Source organism: Phalacrocorax aristotelis, chromosome 6 (genome assembly GCF_949628215.1).
Source record: "Phalacrocorax aristotelis chromosome 6, bGulAri2.1, whole genome shotgun sequence".
Taxonomy (NCBI): Eukaryota; Metazoa; Chordata; class Aves; order Suliformes; family Phalacrocoracidae; genus Phalacrocorax; species Phalacrocorax aristotelis.
In genome coordinates this window covers 8,600,100-8,619,757 of record NC_134281.1, presented here as the reverse complement: position 1 = coordinate 8,619,757, position 19,658 = coordinate 8,600,100, and the positions used below count along the sequence as shown (strand labels likewise).

General features: G+C 48.8%; 1 protein-coding gene across 1 annotated transcript in view; it reads right to left on the bottom strand.

Moving 5' to 3' along the window:
- PRICKLE2 (prickle planar cell polarity protein 2) overlaps positions 1-17,175 on the bottom strand; it is a 109,425-nt gene extending 92,250 nt beyond the window's left edge. Inside the window, exons 1-2 of the mRNA XM_075095768.1 lie at positions 17,047-17,175; positions 16,640-16,725 (exon numbers count right to left, since the gene is read on the bottom strand). Coding sequence (XP_074951869.1) covers positions 16,640-16,725; positions 17,047-17,088 — 128 coding nt within the window. The 5' untranslated portion in view covers positions 17,089-17,175. The remainder of the gene's footprint in view (positions 1-16,639; positions 16,726-17,046) is intronic.
- Between the last annotated feature and the right edge of the window lie 2,483 nt (positions 17,176-19,658).

The following is a 19,658-nucleotide window of genomic DNA, read 5'->3' as shown; positions in this document are numbered from 1 at the left end:
GAGTTTTTCAGGATAAAAGATTGTTTCAATTTTATTTACTTTTATTTATTGTTTCAATTTTTATTAATTTCTTTTTTTCTTAAATTGGAGCTGGAGACGGCAGAAGGCACCTCTGCAGCTGAGGAAGCCCAGCTCCCTGGCTGACACTGTGTAACACCACATGCCCTTCTTCACCCCATTCTATTCCAATAATGGAAAAGTCTCAGGTGCTTTTGTCTAAATAGCTATCGACTTCAGAGAAGTAGTCCTTGACTCGGTGATAAACTGAAGCTGATTCCCATTCCATCCACTATCAGGACAAGACACCGCGCTGTAACACACGTCACAAGGCCACGTTGTATGGATTTGTAGCTAAAATGACTCGGTAGAATGATGCTGGCTGTGCTGACTGAGAATTGGGCTGCTTCATGTTTATCTAAAATATGTAGATATTTAAATCCCTAAGCCTGAAGTAAAATAATTTAGAAGCTCCAGCTATAAAAGATCTGCTCCCAAATCCTCATCGCTTTTCAATCCTGGTCTCCCACACATTATATTATTTCCGCATTTAATGTGCCCTTAAGGTGGGGATTAGGTAGGCATTTGATTATGTCTTTTATGTTTATAGCAATTCATTTCCAAACCTTTACAAACTTTAATTAAATGCTACATTTTTACCACCTCATCCTGAACTGAGAGAGCTGCAGAGAAAAATCTGTCCTCAAACAAAATTTACATTTCTAAAGCACCTTTTTCTGTGCAAGCACCTTGGGGCTACTGCATAAAATCATCTTGAGCTGCCTTAAGATGTATCAGTGCAGACATCAAAGCAGCTCTAATACTGAGCCTCACGCAGACCCGCAGACAGCTGAGATCACTATGTTCGCAAGCAAGAAATAAAACAGCTCCTGCCAAAACCAACCATTGATCCCCTCAAAAGGTGGCCATGGGGAAAGTGAGAGCAGCAGCCAAATTCCAGCAGTGAAAACCAACCTTCACCTTGGAGAATGCTTACAGGCAGGGGCCCGGTAGCCAAAAGCATGGCGGTCGGCACAGCGCTTCATCCAGCCCCACAGCCTATTTTTCTGAGCATCACTATCCATGAGAGGAGACACCGTCACGTTCCCATGAGGCCGACAGGAAGCTGAGCATCCCCAGTGAGGAGGAGAGATCAGCACAGCCAGCTCCCCAGAACTGGGAATGACCAAGCCATCTCCAAAGGTAACCCCCTTGACCATAAAGCCTTCTGGTGACTGGGAAATGTAATGCCATTTCTTTAAAATCTGGACCCTTCTCTTAAGAGTTGGTTGCAGTCAGGGTCACCCCAACCCTGGCTCAGTGAAGGGCCGTGCACCGGCAGGCATCGTCATTTCACAGAGAGGACACAGTCTGAAATTTGTCTCTGTTGAGCATTTAGGTGCTGATAAATTGGATTTTAAGCCAAATTTTTAATTGCAGGTTGGAAATCGGGATTTTGTCCCATTTTAAAGTCTGGGTGCAGCAGAAACTGCTCTCAGGAACTGTCAGATCAAAAAGACATAGATCTCATAAGATTAGCTGAGCTCTACAGCTTTGCCCATTGGGGCCAAGATAGAAGAATGATATCAAATTTTTATCAACTGAGAAATTCAAGCCTAGCTTGAACACCACCACATCTCCGCAGTCCATTGGAATAAATTCACACTGCACAAGGAGAATACTAAAAAGATTTAGTTTAAAATATCACAGGTCAGGTAGCATCAAGGTCGAAGCTGCAGACAATCCTGTGCACAGACATATGAAATGTTCCACCAGTAGCAAGATCCCTGTTTTCGGCTTTCCTGCAACTCCCTGCCTGTCCCTTCAATGATACAAAGGGGTTCAGCCTCCAAGGATGCCATGCCTTGTTTGCTGCCTCCCCACCCTACAAGGCTTCAGGGCAGCACAGGGAGATGAGACATCTGCATGAAATCCACCCAAGCCCCCTGTACCACAGCCCTCTTCAAGCCCTTTAAACAGTGCGGGGGGGATTTAAATCATTGATCAGCCTTGTGTTTGCCCTCTGTGCTGGGCTGAAATTTCACTCGTTGGATTACCGTGGTTAGAAACGCCGCATGTGTGTGCACCGTCCTGCTGCTGCAAACTCATCCATTGCTCAGATCTAAATGGCTTAACTTTTCCTGGATTGCACAAAGGCACTTCCCATCGAGAATCACAGTCAAGCCAACTTTTGGCCTTCTAGCTGCAGTTGTTCCCACTGAAGAGCATTAATAAGATGTAAAGCTATATTTTACCTTGCCTAAAATGCCCCACAAAGGCCAGATAGCTTTTATTTGAAGTCTGTCATCACAGGTCTCGCACTGAGATCATTTTCCAGGTCCCTGGGAAATTCATGGCACATCTCCCAGTGACTTCCCCAGGGCCCCGATTTCACCCCAAACTTGGAATAGCTCAGGCCAAAAAGAAAGCTTAGACAATTACTGCATGCACTCAAAGAGAGCGGCTGGAGCAGAAAGCCAGTGTTTAACAGTGCTTGCAGCCCTGCAAGATTTTACAAGACACAACCCTCACATTAGAGGATCCATTTCTTTCTTCATAAAATATATTGGGCTTTTCCACAAACTCCTTTTATTGGTCCATTTGGCTATTCGCTCCTTTTATGAACTACTTAAGTTCCCAGATCATCTGGAAAAGCGCAGGAGGACAGCTGATCTGAACCACAACGACGTGCTAGCCATCGGTAACAACCTTCTCTGCTACTATGGCTTGGGCACCGTGCATGAAAGCACGGAAGAGGAAAGCCAGCAGACGGGGCAGCTGGATTTCATCACCTGAAACAAAGCACGCAGCATCTTTTTAGACCATTTCTTCATACTGTCTTGGATAGAAATACCCCGACACCAGGTATCTTTCACCTCAGCCCAAAATCCACTTGGCAGCAAGTAAGTGGTTAAGGCTGGGAATTTTTTTTACCAGCCTCCTATACCTCTTCCATGGGGGTCCTTTAATGGCTACAGTTAAAGAGCAATCTTGCATGGAGGTCCACATGCTAACATAACAACATATTTTAACTGTGTATTTAAGTAGTTTCATTTCTATTGACATTGGCTGAGGTGAGTCCTAAGGCTCGCTGGTCTCCAGCTCAATGCTGGGCTGCCCACAAGCGCAGCCTTTTGAGCTACGCATTGCCAAATCTCCTTTAACAATGACAAGCTCCTGCAAAACATTTCATAACCATCATTTCCCAAGGAACCGGGTGCCTGAAGCACTCAGTGTGCTACACCCAGTGCTTTGCAGCATGGTCAGCGCTGAAAAAAGACCGGTGAAGCCTTGCAGGACAGGAAAAGCCAAGCAGCAGGAGCAGAAACATGCCTGGTTCCGTGTGTCTGCTCCTGCCCAAAAGCCTGGAGCCGGTGGGGCAGAACCGGGGTCCTACAGTCCAGGCTGTGGTGTTGTATCTCTTTTTTGCTTTTGGTTCCAATCCCAGAGCTGCAAGAGTTTATTCCCAGTAGCGTTCTCCCAGTACCTCCCAGCCCACCAGCCCAGGCAGGAGCATCTAACCGGTGGTGGCAGCACCAGGCTGTTCTCACAGCTCCAAAATGTGCAATGCAGGAATCGCCATAACGGAACAAAACAGCCCTTCCCAGAGCTCAGCCACAGCAAGACCTCCAGAAAAGCAATTATCCAGGCACATCAATATAACAGTATTTTTACCCTAGTGAGAAGGTGCTTTACAGCACACAGGCCAGCTCGTACCCTTGAAATTATTCACATATTTCACGTCTTAGCTGTACCAAGCTCGTGTGAAATAACCAGGCGAGGGTGAACGCTGCTTGCAACAATCCCATGGAGACGCAGTTTTAAGCCCTATAACAAGGAGCTCTGCTGCCCTCCCGAATAGCAGGGGCTATTTTAAAAAAAACCTTACTATTGTAATCTTGGATTACTCCCTACCACCCAAATCCATTTCATCTTAATTAGCACCCATTATTATAAAGCCCCTCCAACATTTCCATATTTCTCTGATCATTACAGTCCACAGATACTCAGCAGCAAAATCCACCCAGCTGTGTATTTTGCATAAACTGGTTATCTTGAACCACACGCCCTCTCACTCTTGTTACTGGCTCCGTATTTTATACAACAGTGTTGACACTTCCAGCCTCTTGCAGGAGCATTGCTTTGAGAGATTTAGATTAAGCCCAATCCAAGCAGCTCATGGGGGGGAGACAGAGGAAATCTGAATTCTTCTCAAATTAATGACCAAAATCTGAAAATTCAGCATGGCATCTTACGGTTTCACCAGGAAACACACTGCCCAAAGCATGGCACAAAATCCACCTGCCCTGAATATTTTAACAGCGCCATAGCAAAGCCAAAAGCTGAGCATGGACTTGGCACTGGAGTTCTTTATTCCCTCTTAAAAGAAACACAAGGTGCACCAAGAGTTCAATGAAAAACATGTCTTGGTGGTGTCTGTGCAATTAGCTACAGTTAAAAAAAAAAAAGAAAAAGAAAAGAAAAAAGTCAATTTCCCTTGGAAAAACCTTTTTACAGAAGGTGAGGCCCCAATCTCCTTCACTAGCTCTGGACAATTAGGCACATATCTCCATACCTGCAGGATGGGGTCCCTCCCTAGCTTTCATCTTGCAACTAACGTTGCTCCCGCCAGCGCCCTGCCCTGCCGCCTCGCCCCTGGCACCAGGGCTGCTTTGCTTCCTGCTCCATCCACCCAACTCAGTATTTTAAATTTCCTTAAACAGCTGACAACTTCTAAGTTGGTGATAAGAATCATCTCAAGGACTTTTGCAAGAGCCCTGCAACTCCAGCAGCTTTGGTGCTGCTGGGAACGACACCATAGCACTGCAAACTCCAGCACAAAACCACCCAGTCCCCAGCTATGCGGCTGGTTTTTTTAGAAAGGAGGACTCATAATTCCACATACCCCAATATTATCCATTTTTCAAGACTTCTCCTTGACTTGGGGTAGTTCCCAAGGGTCATCAGATGTCTCCAGGCCCTGGCTCTTTGCAAGGAAGATGAAGATTGCAACCCTTCACTAGCTGGGGCCTCTTCATTTTCGCCTCTCAGCATGCTACAATCCCCTCTGAAGCTTAGCGTAACACCAGGCTCAGCATTAATGAACACAAAGTGCGCTTCATCCAACTTCAGCAACCACTACGAATATTTAAGTTTTATATTATGTGCTGGGATTATTTTTATATATATGCCACCCTGTGTCTTTTTATATACACACTCACACACATATGTAAGCAAACACACACACACAGGGTATTTAATTTCTGCAAAATATAATTTAAGCACAGGCAGCCCCGAGCAGCAACCTCCCAGCGCAGCAATGCCGAGTGCCCTCTGCTGTACACGGAGACAAATGCTTCTTTGTTTAAAAAGAATTTTTTTTAAATACTTATAATTTTACTTCAGACAAAACATTTATTAAAATTATGTTTGACCATTTTGAGTGCAACATGCAATACTAATGCCATGAGATTTCTCCTGTCAGACTGAAAGATTCATGTCTCCTACATGTTGCATCAATAGAAAGTAAATAGTCTGGGCTGGAACTACACAGGGTACAGTGTGAAAATGTTTTATTTATACGTCTGAAAATAGCAAAAGGAAATCAGAACAAACCATATAGCTTTATTATTCAGGCATTTATCAGATAGATTTCACACTTCAGCAGATCGCACATCTATTAGAGGTACAAGCTGAAACTATCACATGGCAACATGAAATCATTTTTCTTTTGTAAAGCAGCATTGTTCCTGCTACTGGAAGGAAAGACAATATTAAAACGTATTCAAATATATGTATTTGAAAGCTCTACTTCTTGTAATAAGCTGTGCACTTGATATTAAAAATTCAAGCTACACTGCACAAGCCTGACTTAAGAATATTAACTTTTATTCTCTTCTCACGTCCCAGCCTTCCTCAAGTCTGACATTTAAAGGGGCTGCATTTCCAGCACGTGGCCTTTATGGCACCAAACACAGATTTAATATGGCACGGGCACAGCTCTGTGGTGAGTGTTCCCATTTGTTTGTCAGGCGAGAAGAGAAAGGGGCCTTGTCGCTGCCCCACTGCCACTTCTTCAAATGTGTCATCTTAAGCAAAAGCCTGACTTCTGTAGCACTGTGCGTTTTGCAAAAACAGGGATTAAATAATCTGCAAAGAGTCAGGGCAGGTTATGAGACAAGTGCAGCAGCACCTCTGCAAAGGGGTCCACCTCCATCCAAGGCAGATGGGTCTAAGACCAACCAGGTCTTCCCCCATGGAGCAAACCCTGCCACAAGCAGCACCCAACGGCACGGGGAGGACGAAGCAGCGCTGCATGGAACGCAAACATCAAAATCCCAGTTATTGGTATCATGATGTAATTTTTTCCCTCTGCTTCACGCTACCACTGAAGACGATGTCTTTTTTTAACCTGTCTCTGCAACACCTCGGCTCTGCAAGCGGGGCCAATCTGCTCCGCAGAGCTCCATAGGCACACCTCCACACTGCCCTCGGAGGGTGGGAGGGGGCCGGAGCACGGACGGGTGCAGCCTCCAGTGATGCCCAGGCTCCCAGGTGCTCCCACACAGCCGCCCTGACCCCATCGGTCGATGAGCTGGTTGCCGACCAGCACAGCCACACTGGCAAAACTGGTTCCCCATCCCTTCCAGTGACTCACTGCAAAACTTCTCCATTTCCAGCATTTGTATTCACTTCACAGCTTGGATTTCCTAGAGGAGGCAGTACCCAGGAAAACAAGCTTCCTTTTACGCCCTCCTGTAAATGCGTCCACATGAAGCTGATCAAAAATATTCCAGTTTATTTTTTTAAATGAAATCTTCTACCAGCATTTTTTCCCAACAAAATGTTGGTATTTTTTTTATAACTTCTCATCTTGCTATTCTCAGGGATTCTTGTCCTAGATTCCCCATCTTGGTTGAAGGCCAAGCATCACTAGCTGAGCCAGAGGGAATATAAAAGCATCTTTCTAAGACGCTATAGAAAGGAAGAAGAATTGGACCCTGGGAGCCAATTCACTTTCATGCCTTGGGTATTTAAGGATCAAACACGCATTTGTGAGCTGACACAAGGTAAAAAGGTGGCTTTGAGACTTTAAGGCATCTAAAGAAGCCTCTGAAAGCATCTTTTTACCAACTGAAGTGCAAGAAAAAACCAGGAGCAGCGATGCATCCTGGAGTGCAGCTGCCAAGCCCCTGGGGACAGCCGGTGGAGGGGACAGCTGGGCTCACTGGCCACTCCTGGTGGCACCATGGGCACAGAGTGCCTGAAACTGCTGCTCCACTTGCAAAGCAAACAGCTGAAGGCAAAGAAACACAAACAACCCAAGACACGCTGGGGAGGTTTCCTATGGTTACTGCTGCTATGGAAATATTTTTTTGTTGGCTTGATCTAAATAATATCTGGCTCCTGAGCTGCAGTACCCTGCCTGCAAGGTTGGGTTGGATCCTTAGACCTGCGCCCCACTACCAGGGTGCAACTGCATCGAGCACCAGCTGCCTCTGAGTTGGCCCAGGAGCATCTCACACCCAAGCTGCTCAGGGCTTTCCTCCCGTCTCCCCCAGGGCCCGTGGCTTGGTTTCAAGGAGAAAAGGAGGAAAGAAAGTGGAGGGGGGGAAGACATCTTTTACTAATTGCTCACAGCTGTGGCCAAGCAGCTCCCATTTCGGCTGCCAGGAGCTGCAGCTCCTGCCCTCCCCAACGGGCTCCGGAGCAAGAGAAACCCCTCACAGGGAGAGGGACTCTCCTCCATCCATCCACAGGCTCTGCATAGGGATTTCAATAATTATATTTATATACTCCCCTTATCAGCAAGAGCAGCCATTATGTCTTTTATCGCAGTGGAGGCAGCATCTGCACAAGGGCAATTGATAGGGGATGAAATATTTGCTGTGATGGCTGAGTACAAAGTGCCTCCCTTCGCAGTAAGAATAATAATTGTAATACTTAGCCCTCAAAGTGTTAAGCTCTGGCATCAGGGCCCTGCAGAGAGCAAAGAGCCACACACAGGAAGAAACGGCCTCTCCAGCAGCACAGAGGAGCACCTTGAATTTTACATACACCTCTCAGCCCTAGCATCAGTGAACCCAAGAAAGGCTCTGGCCATCTTCTGGCCATCATCTGGCCATCAAGCCCCCGCCTTGGGGCTGCACTGATGCACGCCCAGAGCCCGCAAGGACACCACAGCCCACAAGAAAAAGGCTCTTTACAGCCACGCTCACGAGGCTTACCCTGAAATTAGTTTTCCACGCATCAGGCAATTCTGCTAATGCTACAAATTCCTCCAACATTAGATAGTGACCGCAGAGATGCTGCGCGCGTGGGGAAGAGCCCGCAGCCCGGCTTTCCCCCGCCATGGCTGGGAGATTATTCACTGGAGAAAAAAGCAAACATCCAAATGAGCATCATGAATTGCAAAACCATCTGCCAAAGGTCTCAGCTGATGCTATCGGCTGTCCTTAAGCTCGGTGATAGACTTACAAGCCAGACAATGAAAACGCAATTGATTATTTGAAGAGTGACTCACCGGTGTAATAAGGATGGATTACTGGGCGGGGCGGGGGGGGGGGAAGAATGTCTTTGGACAAAAATCAAAGACTGCAGATTGACTTTTTAAAGGCAAACAGAAAGGGAACAAAACCCAAGAAAAACTCTTGAAAGCACTGAACAGCCCTCTACAGGGGAGAGCAACAAAGAGGAGGGCAGTGCTCCGTGGGTGTCAGCTGAATTGCTGCGCCCCGGCCCCCTCCAGCTGAGGACCTCGGGTACCAGCCTTTATCCACCCAATTCAGCTTTCTTTCCAAATCGGTGGCCAGGAGCTTTTTCTTTCACGCCGCACCACACTCATGACAAAGGCCTGTTGCAAACCCTCTATTAAAGGAGTAGGAGTTTTCCCTCCCCACCGAACACGTGCCACCTGCCCCGAGCAGGCGATGGCAGGCAGCCCCCCAGGGCTCCCTTCTGGGGCTCAGTGGGGTCAGTGGGACACATCCTGCAGGGGAAACAGACTCCGCACAGCCCGGTGCAGCAAGGAGGACTGAGAGAGCTGAGGCAAGGCAGCAAAACCCAATAAGTGGATGAGGATGCCGAGGGCAGGGATGACATCCCACCTTTGCATGCCACTGGCCCGATGCAACCCTTCATCACCCACCTCCTCCCTCTCCCCCTCTCCTTGCACCAGCACAGCAAAGGCTTCAACCACTGATTTAACCCACTATCCTGGGCTTGGGGGGATGCACAGAGAGCACAGGACCTTCCACATCCAGCAGCACTGAGCTGTTAAATCAGTTCACCCCGTCCCACTAAATCACACCCTACGCAGCACCCAAATCCGTAACTGCAGCTTCCAGCACTGTTTGCTTGAAGGATATCCCCACCGCAAGCCAATCCATCCTGCTTCCAAGTTTTGTGGGTCTGTCTTGGCCAATTCCATCCCGGGAAGCTGTGCTTTGCTGGTGCACAGCAGCACAGCCCCATGGCTGAGGAGCCAGGAAAGTGCTCGCAGCCATCATTCTGCCTTCAGGATGGCAAACCCCACTTGCTCACATCAGGCAGATAACATTTCACTCTTTGCATACCAAGAAGCAGCTGTAGTCGTTTTTCCAAAAACTTAGTGCAAAAAAAAACCCCACCAAGTTTTAAAAAGATTTGTTTAGTCTAGGAGTAAAACATCAGGTAAAGTCAGAATTTGGCCTTTGTCTGCTCTGCCCCCTCCATCACTGGTGTCACTCACAATCACTCAAGAAACAGAATAAACCCCCCAAACCAACCCAAAACCTGCAACAGCTTATTAGTGGTTTTTCACCCCATTCATAAAACTCGAATTGCATAAGGCTGCTTCAAAACAGACAGAAAACATATCCATGCTGCTCTCTCTCTAGGAGAAGTTCTGCTTTTTTGGCTTTTGCCAGCAGCTCAGCTGTGATGGAGCAGGGCAGAGCCCAGGAGCAGAGCAACTCCAGTTACAGCAGCTGCAGACTAGAGCTCTGTGTTCAGCTGAAATTTAATCAAGAAGCGTCTCAAACTCCTTTGAGTTCTTGCAATACAATCCGGAGTGGCTTGTAAAGGACTTCAAACAAGCTCCCTGGGCTTGCCCGGATACAAGTACATACCTCACCTGCTCTTTTGTATATTGCATACAAAAAATTAAAGAATTTATTTTAGGCTTTTCGCCAGGGACAACACTGCCTCCAATATCGTAATGCTCTGTTAAAATGGATATTGTGTCTCCCAGCCAACACAAACAGGATACCTTATCAGTCTCGCCTGTTTTAAGTGCTGTTTCAGCAGCCAGGCATGAAGACACGGAAGGAAAAGGTCAAAAAATTGGTTGGGAGTCCCTCAAACGCAACTGTGCGCTCTGTGCTTACATACAGACGGATTAATCATCCCAGGGCAGGACAAAGTTGAAAACCTCACAGGGATCCCTACTCTCAAACCCACCCAAACTCCCATTGCAGTGGCCTGGCTGCACCTTGGCAAAGATGCTGTGGGAACACTGGCAGCAGCACAAGCCATCGCTAGTTACCCTGCTCTTTCCCTACTGCCACAGGGGTTGAAAACTCAAAAGCAAAAAGCTGACCCTCATTTTTCCAACACTTACACAAGTGCTTAATCTCACAGTTGGAAGTAAATAAGACAGCAAAAGTCATTCATGCCGAGCAAAGTGCATGCTCCAGCATCCTCCTGAGCTGAGCTTCAGTGCGCGCAGCAGCCACCCATCCCAAATCACCCTGGGCACAGAGGCTGAAGGACACGGACTTTGTCAATGAGTAACCTGGCAAGGAATGACTTCTCCTTTCTGAACTGCTTATGACAAAACAAAACAAAAACCAAACATTAAAAACAAGCAAATGATACCAATCCATTTGTGAGAGGCTTTACAATCAGCAGCCAAAACCCACCTTTGATTTTTTTGCATCTGCTCCACCAGGACAACAGCATCCTTGGGAGGCAAATTGCTCCTGCCCGCCCCTGGGGACAGCAGCCTGCTTGTCTCCTCCGTGGTCCCTCAGGGACTCACCTCCAGAGTGGGATGGGCTGCCACGGCTTAATTTTACCTATTGCAGCAGGTTCCCTGTTGCAACATGAAAAACTTGATAAAACCCAACGGACCCAGCGCAGCTCGTCATAGCAGCGATGTGAGCATAAGCCCATTCAAGATAAGGTACTGCTATTCTCACATCTCCAAAGCCTTTCAAATAATCATGCAAGGAAGTGTGGAATATCTGAATCCTAAAGGACAGAGAGGCACAAAGCATGTTATTCATGAAAGGGGAAAGCTGGCAGTGTGTATGTGAAAGATACATAACCTACGAAAAATGCTGAAAACATATGGAAGCAATAATCTGTACTTTTTTTTCCTTTTTGGAAAGTAGAAACAAATGCTTCAGAATTTGGTGCTATTCACGTGCTGTGTTACAAATATTATTGTTTCTGCTCTTTGGATGAGGTACTAGGCATCAAACCGGAGACCCAAACGTGCGCTGGGACGCGTACGCGTGCCTGCTGGGATGTCCCTCCTGTGGGCAGGGCCAGTGCCAAGCCAACGCAGATTGAGGCTGCAAACACACGGAGAGTTTCTCATTGCACGGACAGTCCCTTCTGCTGCTTGCCACACATGAGCAGATAATGTCCAAAGCATTGGGAACTGGACAAACACATGAAGAAAATAAACATCCACTGCCACTAGCAACTCCCTGCCTACAGTCAACACGGCAGAGACGGGAGTTGCAAAGCAACCTATCCACCACCACCCAGCAACCTCAAATACCTCCAGGCTTCTGATCAACCACCTCATTTACCAGGTCGCCATCTCACAACACACTTCTCTTTTTCCGTGTCCATCAACTTAGCCTTGTCCATAGGTTTCTGTGATCCAGTGGTCAACTGCAACCCTTTGGGCTGATCCTGTATCATCTGGGATCTCCAGGTGGTCTCTCCTGGGAAGCTGGAAAGTTTGTCCTTGCAGATGCTCCCAGATCCCGCAAGGCCAGATGTGATCAGACTTCTGTGGGACTGGCCACAGTAGATTATAATGAGATGCTGAGTTATAGAAACAAATAAACGCTCGAAACAATTGTATGCACCAAAATATTCAGGAATATTCCATATTTACAGGTGAAGTTAAGTCAACAGTCACGTAAGTAGTTGCCCTGCAAGGTAAGGGCCAGGCATTCCGTGCTGTACAAACACACGCTGCTGACAGGGATTTATGAGGATAAGCAGATCTCTTCCCCACCAAAACATGGTTTTGAGGGACAAAGATTACACAGCGTATGCAAGAAAAAAAAGAGACTCCAGGAAAAGATGTAAAACACAATCGCACACTGAAACAAAAAACCCAGTAAGACAGTTCTTGTCTTTATGTCATGTTTATTACTGTTATTTAAATGCTTCTGCAAACGAGATGAATAACTATGGCAACAAGGACTTCTCCAAAGGTTTTTCAGACACTATTTTTAAAATTATCTTATCTGTCACAGCATCTGAATGCCTTCGCTCTGAAATCAGCCGCACACCACTGCCTCTGCAGGCTTTGCAGACCAGGTGGTACACCCCCCCTCCTCAAAAGAGTTCAAGCACAGTCTTGAGATTTAGGTGTCCTGCATCTACAGTTTAGCTGGTGTTTTTGGAGGGGAAGGTAGAGAGCAGGGAACGGCAAGGTCTGCTGGATTGCAAGAGTATCGGTTTTTTGCAAGGCTTTCTCAAGGAGCAAACAAGCCATGCCTCTGTGTGCTAAACACATGCCAATCTCCCAACACGAAGGATCCGCTATTTTAAATACAGTACTAAGGCTGTAATTTTACTTTGCCCAGAGTAAATCCAAAATTAGTTCTTCACAGCAGCAAAAGCCACTCGCTCCCTTCCTGAAGCTGCCAACCATTTGTCACCTTTAAGGTTTGCATATTCACACTAATTGCACCAGGACTAGGTTATGAATTCCCTTCTCTCCTCCCCGACCACCTCCCTCGCAGGCTTTTCTCTGCAAGACATTATGCAAAAGACACTCCTAATGGCTATTCATTCACCAAACTCCAGTGACAGCTTTATTTAATGCCAAAGCTTGTTAACAAGCTGAATGGCACACAGTTTAATGTAATGCAGATCTGATTAGAAAACAGCAATGGGGCTCCTAAGGAGTCGGGAGATTTTTATTGAATTTGATTTCACTTTTTCCACACAAAGCCACCTTTCAAGTATCGACCTGTATTAATGAGGATTTTGTTATGTACACCCAATTTCCATCCTCCAGACTGCAGCCCACACAGATGAACTTTTCAGTCCTTACGTACTTTACTGGCAACCTACCATAACAGAAAATGATGGGACTAGAGGAAGGAGTCATTTTGCTGTTTGGGCTATGAGAAATTTGGGGTTATACTGGTTATAGCTTGACAGCTGCATCCTCACAGACTTCACACCCAAGGATGATGGAATTCAGTCTTCAGTCTCTTCAGACAAACCACTTACTTCCTCTCTTTGGGGCTAAATGATTTAAAACTGAAAACTGAATTGCTGCCTTACAAGAAGCAGAGGTCTGTGGCACGCAGGAGATCCGAGAGCTTCGAGGGGGTAAGACGCAGCAGTGGGCTCCAGTTTAACTGTGGCTGTAACGGGGTGCTTTCAATTCTTGCTTCCACCAAAATAGTATTAAATATGCCAACACTTTTACGGGGTAATTCACCCAGTACCTTAAATTTGTGATTATAATTTCAGAGCAAAATTAAGATTCAAAAACAAACTCTAAAACCAGGGACATTTTTTGATTACTTAGCAATCTCCTTTCATCTTCTTTTTGCACATCACCTACAGTACAGAGACCGGTTTTATTATGAAAAGAAAACAGTTCTGCAGAATACAATTTATTTTCGAGTGGCTTCCCTGGCTCAGGAAGTATGCATGTGCTTCCAGGAATGACAAATTCAACCAACACTCAAAGCCATTCCCCATCTGAGAAAAGTGGCTTTTAAGGGAACGCAGGGGCACAGAAATCTTCAGCGTCTAACACAGCAATTTGCCTGCTTGATGGAGTAGCTGCACAGATCACACCTAAAATCACAGGTAACGAGAAAATGCACAGTCCTGGGTAATTACGTGTACAACAATGCCTGTATCAGCAATGGTTTCAGTGCCTGCAAGCTTATGAATTCTTTTTCTTCCCCCCAAAGCACATCAGCAGTCCCCATCTTCGAAGCAAAAAAGTCCCATTTACATTTATCAGCAAAACTCTGCCATTAAAGGATTATGAAAAGGCTTACAAATCTCTAGTGGTTAATTGATCCGGGTTTGTGTCCTTAATCTGCTGATTTCCTTGCAAACCCCTGTTTTCTTCCAATCTCACTCTGAACATTAAGGTGTCGGTGAGCATCCCCAGCAGGAACTGGCTAAACCACCCCGGGCGCAGAGGGCACAGGCTCCTGAGCATACTTTCAACCTACAGAACTCCTACTAATAATTTGCCTGCTTACACGTCCCCAGCATTAATAGACCACCGGCTAGTGAAAAATGAATATGCTTCCTCTCTATTGTGTTCTGGCAATTAGGTTTCCTTTATTTAATTGCCTAATTACTGTTACATCAAGGCAATTAAATGTGAATGCGTGTGCAGGAGGGCTCTCGGCTTGTCCAGTCTCTAGTGTAAGGTCACTCAGTGTAAGGTCTAACTTGGCATTGCCTGCCTGCTCAGCAGGATGCACACCCAAAGCACACAAGCTGCAATGCCCCTGGGGGCTGACCCCCACCTGCACCCACAGCGCCCCATCCTTCTCCTGCCCTGGGGGAGGTAACCCCTTCCTTCCTGAGAAAGGATCCTGGAACAATCCACGTGGTTTTAGCCAAAATCCTTGCCCGTGTCCGGGGTCCCTCAGAAAAGGGCAGCCAGGAGACAGCTATGGGATGTCCTAGCAGGCTGGAGCCTCCTGCTCCACCTCCTCCTGCACACAGAGTTTTGCAGGATCCAGTGCAAGAGGCACAGGGTGCGGTGCAGAGGGCACAAATGAACAGAGCCGTGACACTGCCTCTCACCTGATGCTCCCCAAGTAACTGCATGCCTCTTCTGCTGGGCCATTTGGCCTTTGATGGGATGCTATCAAAATTCACCTAATTTTTCAAATTGCACCCTCTGACATACCAAAACTCAAACCATTGCACGTCCTAAGTCCTTGGAGCAGAGGAGAAATAGCTGTGGTGACCACCCCTTTTCTTCTTAATCTTGAGCTGAAAGTTATTGACACTTTTAAGCATCATGAAGTGCCTCTGCGACAACACCTGCTACCCCAAACTTGAGCTGCAAGGAAACCTGGGACAGCTCAGGAAAGCATTTATAAGCCCTGAAAAGAAGGCAACTCAGGGGTGACTTTATAAATCTATTAATACACACGTGGCAGATTCAGGTTATGGGGAGGGCATCAGGAGACCACAACTCCAGCAGCCCAGGAGAAGACACCTTCACCTTCTGAAGGGCTAAGGTGGGACATGGTGCACTAGGATGTGCCGCTGGCACCTGCAGAGGGCCAGGCTGGGGGATGACAGCGAGACCCACCTGCCACCACGCATCCCTCGGGGCAGACCGCAGCCCACAGACCCCATCCCACCACACCTCACAGCAAATGCCATCGGACACAATGATTTGCAAGGCTGAAGCTTAAGATACAACTCAATGCAAATAAATCAATCCCCTCCTCACTCTGAACCCGTGCTTTAATCTGCTGAGACGCAGCTCCAAGAAGTAGGGCAGAAGCTGGGAGAAGCGCCGAACGCAGCAGATGCTCAGGAAAAGGGTATACCCTATAAAATAAGGTTAAAAGGTTGCCAAGGGCTCCCTGGCCTACTAAGTCTGTGCACCAGCTCCCAGAGCCCACAGCCCAGATTTAATATCACCAAGTCCCAGATCACCCATGGGCAGGGACCCATTTCTAGACAGCACAATGTGGGGAAGGGAGAAGGGGCTGATCCGGCACGAGGCCAGGGCTCGCTGTTCCTCGGAGACACCGGCACCATCCTTTTCGTAAAGGGACGCAGCAGAAATATCAAAAAATACTTGTTCATTCTTACACACACTCCATCCATTTTAATGGCTGAATTTATTCTTGGCATCACTGAGAGGGGATAAACCCATCGTGGGGTCACAGGGGGAGGCAGGAGTTTCACACAGCGGTTTGGTGCAGACCATTCAGAGTCCCTTCTGCCCCAATCCCATCTTCCCACCCCACCCAGGCTGTCCCCACTGGGCGAGGGCAGCTTTGGCCTCTGGCACAACCCAGGGCAGCAGGACGAGCCCCTGACCACAGCGGGGAATGGACCGACTGCGAGGTGGTAATTAGCAAACCAGTTACCCCAGTCCCAGGCCTGGATCCTGCGTGCCACAGGCACACCTGCGTGCTGCTTGGCAAGGCTGAAAAACCCACCCGTGTCTCGAGAACCACCAGCCAGGGTGGGTAACACTTTCAGACCAACACAAGTGATCCTCCAAAAAAGCCCCATCTGCATCCTGGACATGCCCAGAGCTGGGAGGGGGCCACAAAACTCTGCAAAGGGAGAGCCGGAGGGACATCCATCGGGGTCCCACTGCCCTCGCGGGGACGGGGCGAGGAGAGGGGGTGGGAGGACGGGTTGAGAGGAGGGGGCTCCCGCCGCGTCTTACCTCCACTTGTGCAGGGCGAAGCCGGGACACTGGTCCCCGCAGGTGGTGCAGGGCTGGCCCCGCTCCGGCTCCCCGGACGCCGTCAGCTGCAACAAACGGCGGAGGTCAGCCCCGGCCCCGCAACGGGGGGATAGGGGATGCCTGGGGGACAGGGGACACGCACCCAGGGGCGAGGGGCACGCCCGGGGGAAGGGGGGTAGCCGCATGGCTAGGAGAAGGGGCGGGGAGGGAGGACGGCGGGGCTGGAGGGGGGACGCACACCGAGAAAGGGGCGCTTGGGGGTGGCGGGGGGGACGGGGTCGGGCACCGCACCGAGGGCGCAGTCGGGCGGCGGGACGGAGCCACAGGTTGGAGCGGGGCGGGGGTGAAGGGAGAACCGCCGCCCCCCCCCAATCCCCGGTACTCACCGACCGGCCGGAGAGCCGCTTGCGGGACCCGCGGCCGAACATGGCAGCGCCGCGCCCCGCGGAGCCGAGCGGAGCCGAGCGCAGCCCAGCCCGAGTGCGCGGCTGCGGCCGCCCCGGCCCGGCCCGGCGGCCGCCCCTCCGCCGCGCTCCCGCCCCCTCAGCCCGCCCCTCCGCCCGGCAGGCACCGCCCCGGGAGAGCCCGGCCAGCCCCCCGCCCCGGCTCGCCCCGGGCCGGCGGCTCCCACCGACCAGCTGCACCGCGGCGCTGGCTGTCATCACTCCGCTTCAGAGTTAACAACCCTCCCCGGGCCCTTCCTGGCACTGACTGTTGTCCCGCCACGCCCGGCAGCACAGAGCACGAGTGTTAATAAAAAAGCCCTGAGCTCGAAAAGAGCAGAGATGGGATCGTGCAGCGCTGAAGGGACCCGTGGTGAAGTTACAGCTCTGAGCGTGTTGCAGCCTGCGCTGCGCAGGGGGCTTTTACCGGCATGGGCAAAGTCGGGGAGCAAACAGCCCGGGTTCCTGCTGGGCTTCTTTCTATTCCCGTCCTCACGGAGAACAGATTTAGTCAGACACACTAGCAGGGTGCAGGGGAAAAAGAGTAATGTGAAATATATTTGCAGCCTGAGATGCCGGGCCGGGACACGAAGCACCTGTTACACTCCTGGAGCTCACGGTCCTCCCGGAGCTACACGTGGGCCATCAGGGCCGGGAGCCGTGGGGCCGGGGTCCATGGGGCCAGCAGCCGTGGGGCAGCACGTCCACCAGCCCGCTCTTGTCATTTATACAAAGGATCCCCAAGGCCAACAACCAGCCCCTAGCCCTGGGGAACTGCCATCAAACAGAACATCTGGCACAAGGCAGAGCAAAATGAAACACGGGGGCAGGAGAAGGGGGAGCAGAAAACATGCTTCACGGAGCACAGGGGTCCTCAGAAATTTGTCCCCAGTGGGGAAGGAGCAGTTTCACCATTAGCATTTCACAGCTTCACCCTGTAGTTGTGGTTGTTCGCAGATCCTGTCATCTCCTTCCCCTCCTTCTCTGCCTCTTTGTTCCTTTGCCTTTCTGCCTCACAGCTGGTTAAAACCGTAGCACTTTGATAATTTTTTTCACTTAATCAGTTCTGGTTTTTGTCAGTTTTTCACTTGTATCTTCTGAAATGAGGCTGGGAGGTGTGTGGTTGCCATTTGAAGAGTCTCAGGCAAAAAGTTTCAGGGAGATTTTTCACTCTTTCCTCCCATAAATGTTGAGCTTTCTTATTAAAAAAAAAAAGGGGGGGAATTTTATCATGGAGAATATTTTCTTTTTCATGGGCTTTCTTCATGTCAGTGGGAAAATATTGACATGCCTCCCTGCCCTGTTTTCCTGTGGTTGCTATTTTTACCCTTCTGAAACCCTCCAGCTTCCCTCTGTTGCTCCCTTCTGCCAAATTTCCTCATCATTTTCCTTCTCGGTTTCTCTCCCAGTTTTCAGCTCGTATGAATGGATGAATGTGTTTGAAACTCTCAGGGTAGGAGGTGATCTCTTCAAATACATACATGTTTCATTGCATGGTGGGAAACAGCTTGCAGGCTGGGGTTTAACTTCAGATTAAAACATCCCTACCTCTACGTATCTAATATCGGATACAGAAAACTCAGGGTGCTGAGTTACTGTTATCTCTACTGAAGGTCAACGGGATTTCAGGGAACTAGCATCGTGCAAGAGAGGGCCTGAAATTCTCGAGCACTTTGAGTATCTTGCATAAGATTCAGAATATTTAAAACTCCAATTAAAACTGCTGAAATAAAAGCATTATTGGATACAGGACTTATAACAAGACTGAACGTGCTGTGGGAAATGCTTTAAAGGTGACCTGCAAATCCTTTTTAATTGCTTTGCTGTTGCAAGAGAAGCAGTGTGCCCTCAATAACAGGGCTGGTGAGGACGTCTGCTCTAAGTTTAAAACAGCAAAAGTAAGTCAAAGTTGGAGGGTAAATTCCTTGGAGGTGTGGCTGTGCTGAATCATGGCTCCAGTCTTCTGATGAAGAGGCAGGACCTAAATCACTTCTTAAAACAAGGCAAGCTGATCCCCTCCCTCCATCCCAAGCTGTCCGTGGGGCCACTAAACTTGCCTGCTGCCCTGCACGGCTTGTATCCTCCAGCCCCATTTCAGTAGGTACTGCAGGCTCTGATGGGTGTCTCCTCAATATACAGGCAAAAGTCAGGGAGGGGTCTGAGCCTGGAGACTTGCACCAGTGTGTTCAAAAGGAGAGGGAAGAGGAGCACTCAGCCTGGCTGTGCAGAAGGTGCAGATAAGAGGCTGCTCACCGCTTCTGCCCTGGTGTGCCTGCTGGGCGATTTGGGGAAATCACATACACCCAGAGCCATAAAAATATTCAGGTACCAAAGACCCCGATGGAGTCAAGTCCTTAGTGACTCCTAGGCACCTAAATGTCTCACGGGGACAGTAGTTTCCCTCTGGCCCAAGACATCCAGGGCAAATGAAGGGCTAGTCAGGAGGACTTGATCCACATTTTAGGGATGCCTAGATGCTGCACCTACATAAGGAAACAGCCAGGCCAGAACATCATCTCTGGGATGTACTTGGGAAAGGGAGGGGAGACATTATC